Consider the following 8,784-nt stretch of genomic DNA (forward strand, 5'->3'; position numbering starts at 1 on the left):
AGCGACCTTTGCTATCGCAAATGATAGCAGTTCAACGAAGTGGCTCATCATCCTGTGGACATTTACGGCAGACAAATAGTCTCAACGCGTGGACGTTGATTCTAAATGTGGAAGGAAAAAACCGGAGGACCCGGAGAAAAATCCACGCGACCACGGAGGAGAGAGAGAGAGACACCGCAAACTAAAAAATATACAGCAGCAGCAGGCGTCAGGGTCGGGATCGAACCCACGACCTCCTGTATACCAGGTGAGGCAGTTAACATCTCCTAGCCACCGTGATGATGATGAGAGAGAGAGACACGCAAACTCCAAATATACAGCAGGCATCGTCAGGTTCGGCATCGAACCCACGACCTCCTGCACACCAGGCGAGGGAGTTAACATCTCCTAGCCGCCAACACCCAGAATTACCACCCGCGGGTTGCCGCGGGGAGGAGGGATGTCTCCCCGCCTGCCCTTTCCTGTCGAGGCGTCCGTGTTTTCATTGTGAATGTGTTTTTGTTTTCTCGCGACCGCCCGCTAATTGAAACCGTGCGAGCGTGCTTTGCCGCGTACCGCAACGCAGGGTGCTCAGGCTCCTGCTGCTGCTGCTGCTGGGGCTCCTGCTGCTGCTGCTGGGGCTGCTGGGGCTGCTGCTGCTGCTGTTTCTTCTCGGGCTGCCTGGCCTCCTCGGGGGTCGTGGTCTCCTCCTCCTGGCCGTGCGACGGCAGCTGATCTGAAACACAAGCACGGAGACGCACGCGCGGACATGCGTGACGACTAACTATGACTTTTAATATTTTTAAATTTTACCAGGTAGAGGCCCACTGGGCCATGAGCTTCTTTTTCAGAATCCATCTGGCGATCAGAAACGATAGCTCACCGAAGTTGCTGAAAAATTGACGCGGAGATTTTTTAGAGCAGCAACGCGTGACGATGATTCTAAGCGTGGAGGGAAAATTCCGGAGGACTCGGAGGAAGAAAAAAAACCCACGCCGTCACGGGGAGACATGCAAACTCCAAATATATAGCAGGCGTCGTCAGGGTATGGGGGAGTGTTACCCATCGAGTGGGTGGTGGGTTTGGAGTGCCACCCCCTCAAGAGTGTGTGGTTGGTTTTCTCCCCCCGGGCTTCTGGGATAATCAGGCACTGACCCCCATGACCTGTGTGGTGTGGGCAGGCCGCTCGTTCAGCGGTGGACAGGCAAAGGGGTTGTATTTCGATTTAAAGCTTTCGTGACTGCAGGGATTCATCTTCTTGGTTCTTTCGGTAAAGTCACGTAGAAGGGAAGTAATAAAATAATAAAAATAAAACATAATAAAATAATTCTCACGACGTTTCGGCCACAACGCAAGCAGCCGTCCTCAGGTGAAGAATGAAACGCCACCAAGCTTGGAGCGTATATTTAAGCTGAGTTGGAGGGGGGGAGGTGGGAAGAAGAGCGACCATGACACACCTGAGGACGGCTGCTTGCGTTGTGGCCGAAACGTCGTGAGAATTATTTTATTATGTTTATTTTTATTATTTTATTACTTCCCTTCTACGTGACTTTACCAAAAGAAACCAAGAAGATGAAAGGGGTTGTAGTTCGCGTGCAACATTGAAGGATGTTGAAAGTTTAGCGGCGCATTGCATAACAAGTTGGGACGAATAAATGAAACTCTAGGGGGCCGTCCATAAATGACGTCACGCACCTGGGGGGGGGGGGTCGGACATTTGTGACGATGTGTGACGAGGGGGGGGGGGGTTGAGAAAAGTGACGTCACATCAAAATGCGCAACTTCAAATAAATATAGAATTGTTATAACAACACTAATTGTTATAACAACACTCCTACAACATCAGAGTGCAGCGCCGCATTAAATACGCACTACAATGAAGATAGTTTAAAGCGATTTGAAGCATGTTTATTTTCAAAATGGAAATATGGTTTTGGGGGGGGGGGGGGGGGCAGAGCTTTGTGACGTCATATTTGAGGGGGGGGGGGGGGTCTGACTTTTTGTATACAGGAGGTCGTCAAAAATCGCGTGACGTCATTAATGGACGGCCCCTAGGGTGAAGCGTCATCCATACGCTCCGATTCTGCAACGCTTCTCATCGCAATGGGCGTTCATCATCGTTAAAGTATTAAACTTTCATTAGCGACGACAGCGAATACGTTCCAGTGAGATGAGGTCACGCGCAATGCTGTCACCGGGAGGGGAGGCGCGTGCGTCACGTGTCATGTAGACGTATGACGTCACAGGAAGTGGTTGCCATCGCCTTGGCCACCAAGGATAATTTTTAGCGTGTGGTGCTTGTTCTGGATTATCACCAAGTTGCTGGTAACCACTTTTGCCAGTGTTCCTCTCGTTTGAGTGCCTAACAACAACATGACTTCATACGCTCGCTTGGCGTAGAGGAGGTCGTGGGTTCGATCCCCACCCTGACGCCTGCTGCTGTATATTTGGAGTTTGTGTGTCTCTCTCTCTCATCATCATCATCACGGTGGCTATGAGATGTTAACTGCCTCGCCTGGTATACAGGAGGTCGTGGGTTCGATCCCGACCCTGACGCCTGCTGCTGTATATTTGGAGTTTGCATATTCTCCCCGTGGTCGCGTGGATTTTTCTCCAGCTCCACCGGTTTTTCCCTCCACATTTAGAATCCACACGCGTTTAAGAGTATTTGGCTGCTGTACATTTCCACACGATGAGCCACTTGGCTGAGCTATCATTTGTGATAGCCAGGTCGCTTCTGAAAAACACATGTCCTGCGGAAGGAGCTGGTGGGAACGTTGGGTTGCTCGGTCAATGGCCAGGGTCAACGGCGGCGTGGTGTATTCCGCAAACATGGCCGACTGTGAGGGCGGGCACAAGCCGGCGTGAGTAGGTTAAACGTTGAGTTTTATAAGGGCACCACGGGGTGGACCAGCTCCTCCGAACCCAGCCCCACTCCTCCCACCTCCCACCCAGCCACACCCTCCCCACCCAGCCCCTGCCAACCCTCTCCTCCCCACCCAGCCCCTCTCCACCCTCCCCTCCCCCACCCAGCCCCACCCTCACCCAGCCCCTCCCTCCCCACCCAGCCCCGCCCCTCCCACCCCCCACCCAGCCCCACCTCCCCACCCCAGCCCCGCCCCACCCTTCCCTCCCCACCCAGCCCCTCCCCACCCTCCCCAACCAGCCTCTCCCCCACCCTCCCCTCTCCATCCAGCCCCACCCCTCCCATTTTTGGATGCACGACGGACGGACGGACACAATAATCCCCTGTGGGCTGGTGTAACCAGGAGGTTCCTACCAGTAAGAGCTATATAGTTCAGTGGCGCCTTACCTGGTCGATCCGAAAGATTCGTTCTCAGTGAATCGTCTTCACGAGAGTTACCGTGCCCCCCTCTACAGACAAGACAGACCGACTGGCCGACAGAGCTAATGCATTAACGCTTCTAACCTTATGTGCAAAAACGTATAAAAACAAAACGCACGACCGAGGGCAACCCACCCCTTACTTACCCACAATGCCGTGGGGCGCGCCACGCCTCCTCTGCTGCCCAGGGTCAGGGGTCACGGTGAGCTTCACTCTCAGGGTCTTGCTGTTGCCGTGGAGTGATTGACGGAGGTGCCCACCACCTCGTATATCGTGTGCATCAGGCTGCTGATGTCCTGCAGGGCCCAGCACGCGCCGAGCACAAAGGCAAAGATCCCCCGGGGGCAGAATTGAACAGGCCCGTTGGGGCAAGTGCTACGCATAAAGTAGGGCTGGCCATCGAACAAGGATGGCCGTTGGCATCGCGCGTTTTCAGATACGCTTCTGCGGCCGTCTGGAATGCTCTTCCTTCCGATATTAGGAAGCAACTGGGAGCCGTGCGCTTTTAAATAATCGAGATTGAAAGCTCATTTCTTGAGAACAGCTTTTTGTGTTTCGTTTGTTGTCCTTCCCCCGCACCTCCGATTAGCACGGTTGGCTACGTACGGTGGGAAAGAAGTTCAACGTACGTATGTACATAACGAAGAAGGCCGGGAACGCGTATGCGGTGTGGCCAGCACCACGCTTTTGGCCGCCTTGGCTTTCCCAATAGCTGATGGGGAGCCGGAGTGGCGAGCAGATCTCCGACGCCTTCTATACAGAAGCGCGTGGGTTCGATCTCGGACCCTGACTATGCCGCTAGTATTCGGAGTCCGCGTCGTCTCTCTCTCTCTCTCGCCCCGTGGTGGTCGCGTGGATTTCTCTCCGGGTCTCCTCTGTTTTTGCCCCCCCCTCCACATTTTGAAACAACACGCGTCGAGATTATTTGGCTGCTACTACAATTCACACGTGCGATAATGACGATCATGATATCGGCCACTTCAGTGAGTGGCCAGGTCGCCTCTGAACAAGAGCGAACAGCTCAGTGGGGCTTTACCTGATAAACAAAATACTTTTAACGTCTTAATTTGGTTAACCACGACTACCGACCGTTTATTACTGGACATCTGTGAAACTAACGGGCATCTGTGAAAGAAGAACTTTATAGCTCATCGGATTCCTCCAGTATAAATTGATTCTGATTACGGACCTCCACCGAGGAGATGGAGTGGTGGAACCGGCTTGTGTGGGTGGATTGTCGCGTTGCCGGTTCGCCAGAGGTACGGTGGCAGCTTGGAGGGGGGGGGGTTGGGGGCCTTCATCCAGCAGTGGATTGATCTTGGCTGATGGCGATGACGGTGCCTTTATCCATAATAGATGTCTTTTTTTGGATTAGCGTAACTATAACTGTGTCGTTAAACCCGCCACCACCCGACACAGCCTATTAGCAAGGTTTTTCACGTAAACAAAACGTGCCAATTAGTTACTAGTACAGCACTAACCCGTTGTGTGTTGGAGAGTAAACCCACCACAACATTTACAATTCGATTACCGTGACATTTCTCCGGGAACTACAACCAGCCTCATCAGGCGACAGCCAGAATTGTGCAGAAAACCTCCTTTTTTGGCCTTAATTCGAGGAGGTAAATTTGCTGTCGTCACTTGTTTAGCCAAACACGTGCGCAGACCAGAGGGGGGAGAGGGGGGCGGTTAATGTCGTCATATAAATTACAATGGATATAAATCTTGACTTAAAGCTTTCATGACTGCAGGAATTCATATTCTTTGGGTCTTTCGGTAAAGTCACGTAGATAGGTTCAAAGAAAAGAACAAAAAACTACGACGTTTCGATCGCAACACAAGCGGCCGTCATCAGGAGGAAAAAAAGACGACGACCGCTTGTGTTGTGATGGAAAGGTCGTGGTTTTTTCTTTTCAACCTATCTACGTGACTTTACAGAAAGACCCAAAGGATACAATGGATACCTATTATTCGTAGTTTTTTCACAGTTAATCAACATTCATAGTGTGCGTACAATATGTATGCACGTGAGCAATTTTTGGGCCTCATTTTTTGGTCAGATCACCTAAATATAATTGGCATGTTTTGCTCACGTGACAAACCTTCCTAATTGGCTGTCGGGTGGTGGTGGCGGAAGTTTAGCGACGCAAAAAAACCCCTAGATGATCGATAATATTGGTCGTGAAAGCCCTACTACTACCACCACCACGTGTTTAAAGTGATGGTCCCTCCTGTCGGCGTGAGGCCCCTCACCTCTCGAGTGACCTTGCCACTGTTGTCGAAGTCGTACAGCGTGAACGTCCACTCCTGCCGATTGTTGTCCTGCACCAGCACGTCGCACTGCAGCTCCTGCTGGACAGGCGATGGGCTACAGGTCAAGGGTCATATATGTCGATACGGGTCAAGGTCACCGATACGGGCCAAGAAGTCGCCGTGACTTGGCTCTCTTCAGCGCCTCAATGCCACCTCGCCACGACAGCTGATCCATGAAGCTAAAGGTCAAGAGGTTATGCAGGCGCGGTCCCTCTGACGTCACTGCAACTCGCCGTCTCTTCCTTCCTTTGCAGATTCCGTAGCTGCTGTAAGGTTAAGTACTCAACCTCCAAGGTCTGCTCGTTGAGTCTCATCGCCACCACCGCCGACGCGACCATCTGGCTTTAGGTCTTCTCTTCCCCATGGGTTGTCCAGCCTCTGGGTGCCCCTCCAAGGCCTGTCTCGAGGTGACCTGCCCTCCTCCTCCACTCTGCGTTCTACCCATCAAGGCCTCTTCCCGATTACAACTGCAACGTTGTGCTGCCACGTTAAATGGAGCCCTGGTCGAATGCGTGCATTAAAACCCTAAACTAACTAAACTTGTTTTTATTTTACCAGGTAAGGCCTACTGAGCTGTGTCGCTCTTTTTCAGAAGCGACGTGGCCACAAATTATAGCCCAACGAAGTGGCTTATCATCATCACGTGGAAATGTACAGCAGTCAAATACTCTGAACGCGTGATGTTGATTCTAAACGTAGAGGGAATAAACCGGAGGACCCGGAGGGAAATCCACACGACCACGGGGAAAGAGACATGCAAACTCCAATTATACAACAGGCGTCAGGGTCGCGATCGAATCACGACCTCTTACTCTTAGTTATTTCGGTAAAGTCACGTAGGAAAAAAATGAAATTTAAATTAATAAAAATAAAAATAAAAAAATAAAACAATAAAATCACGACGTTTCGGAGGCAACACAAGCTTCCGTCTTCAGGTGAAACTGTCACAGCAAAATATCTGTATCAAGTGAAGAGACGACCCAAGAGGTACGACCTTATATAGTGGTTAAGGGGGGAGGAGCCAGGAAGGGCCACGGGGGAGGAGGAGTTGTGAAGTGGTCAAGTACTGCCTTTTGTTATGCTGCTGGGTGGGTAAATTAATTAAATACGAAAAAGGAGAATAATGTTAAACGCTGGGGATGTTAACACTCGGTAGACGACGACCTCTTGTGTACCAGGCGAGGTAGTTAACATCTCACCAACGCAGCGGTGCCAGCTCATCGCACTGACCTCTGAGCCACCTGGTCCACCAGAGCTGTTTGCGGCTCGTGAGGTCTTGTGCGCTCAAATCAACCAGCGGCAATTGATCTCAGCATTTCAATCTTCATATTCGTCTTAGTCTTAATCTTAGTTCACAGTTTCTGAATTTGAAGCTTTCGTGACTGCAAGGATTCCGGTAAAGTCACGTAGGTAAAAAAAAATGTAGCTGTTTTCATTTTTTTTTTACCTTTCACCTACGTGACTTTACCTAAAAAAAAACAAAGATTAGTTCACAGTGTTAACATCAAACGATTTTAACCTTCTCTCGTCATAGTCGGTCACGCTTTGGTGGACAGTCGTTGATCGTTTTCATCCACTCACAGTCACCGTCGACTCAAAACAGCGTAAAAATAAGCGCTTGGTTGACCAATGTCGTAAATTTTGTCAACAAATTCAAATCTGAACCCAGGGGGTGTGCCGATTCGCACCTGGAAGTTGAGGGCGCTGAGTGCGGCCTTGTCGGCAGGCTTCTTGTCCGTGGCATCGCCGCCGCCGCCGCCGTCCACTGCTTCGTCTTCGCCGGGGCTCAAGGGAGTCTGCAGAGCTGCACCGCACGACCTCATTAACTCATCGTCATCGGGCATTATCTATCCACTGCTGGACGAAGGCCTCTACGCCCTGAGCGATCGTCGCCCCCGTGGCCTCGCGATGCGAACGTCAATCTAGCAGCCGCACGCGGAGCTCAATTATCGTTTGCTGCTCCATCTCCACGGTGGACGTGTCCCTCTTGGGCACGTCAGCCCCGTCAGATGCCACTCTGTCGCCCCTCTCGACCGCCGGGGGGCCTTCTCTAGCCACGGCGCGTCCTTAACAGTCATAAACAATGTCTCGAATTTGGGTTCGTTTCTATCACCCATTTTTTTCTCTGTCTGTGCAATTTAAAGCACACACACTCACTCATGCTTCTTTGTACATATGTATGTACGATGAACATCTTTCGCACTGTACGTAACCAACCGTGCAAATCGGAGCTTTTATTTTATGGCAAATCCCAAATGCAATTTTCCTACAGCAGAGTCAACGTCCGTGCTTTAGGGATCCTTATCTCATAGGGCTGCTTCACAACAGTTACAACCCTTACTTGCACGTGAACCTAAGCTATCTGGCGCCTCTTACTCTCGCGTTACGTTTTCAGTATTTGTTTTTGATGCGCGTGCGTTTCGCTACTGAACGTTACCATTTGTAAGTCGTGCAATGTTCATGATTTTTTGTCTTTCGTTTATTCTTGCTGCTGCTGTGTGCTCACGCGGCACCATGGATGTCCCATGTAAAATATTCAGGCAACTGGCTAAAGAAATCAAAGGAGCGCAACACTCGAACAGTCACGTACGGATCTTTCAAATCCAACCACTTTATGGAAATGATGACAAATTGGAAAACGAATGAATGAATTAAAAAGTGAATGAAAGGAGTAAGGAGCACTCACTGCTCAGGGACGACACCTCTTCTGGAAACAGCTCCTTCGCAACCCCGCCGCAGTAGAGAACATCCTGAAGAACACAGCAAGTCACACAGACGGAGGTTAATTTAACAAATGCCATCCACAGTTTGTAAACCGGTAGCTGTGTTTTCATTGGAATGGCCAAGCGAATTAGCTGCTACTCGGCAACGGTTGTAACCGTGCCCACACCAGCGGGAAGGCGATTACAGAGTCAAGGATGTGATGTACAGAGACCAAGGTACGGGAGAGGGAAGAGAGAAGGGAAAGAATGGGGAGCGAGAGGAACAGGAGGGAAAGGGAACGATGAAATGGGAGCAAAGAGCCGGGAGAGATGAGGATCGGGAGGAAGAGGCTACATCAGGGCCTACACGCTGCTGCTGCGCGGAGGAGCAGAGTCTGTTTTCACAGTGGGAGGCGGTGGGGGAGGGGGGAGGGGCTCAGAGTG

General features: G+C 51.0%; 1 protein-coding gene across 1 annotated transcript; it reads right to left on the reverse strand.

The window, feature by feature from the left end:
• Positions 1-560: 560 nt before the first annotated feature.
• On the reverse strand, positions 561-8,439 carry LOC144955133 (protein naked cuticle homolog 1-like). The gene is made up of 5 exons (XM_078885462.1): positions 8,325-8,439; positions 7,327-7,442; positions 5,579-5,677; positions 3,472-3,621; positions 561-715 (listed from the first exon to the last, which is right to left on the reverse strand). Exons 1-4 carry the CDS (start codon positions 8,437-8,439, stop codon positions 3,541-3,543), a joined length of 411 nt encoding a protein of 136 aa, XP_078741588.1. The 3' UTR covers positions 561-715; positions 3,472-3,540.
• Positions 8,440-8,784: the final 345 nt, after the last annotated feature.

This window comes from Lampetra fluviatilis, unplaced genomic scaffold (genome assembly GCF_964198595.1).
Source record: "Lampetra fluviatilis unplaced genomic scaffold, kcLamFluv1.1 SCAFFOLD_1469, whole genome shotgun sequence".
Taxonomy (NCBI): domain Eukaryota; kingdom Metazoa; phylum Chordata; class Hyperoartia; order Petromyzontiformes; family Petromyzontidae; genus Lampetra; species Lampetra fluviatilis.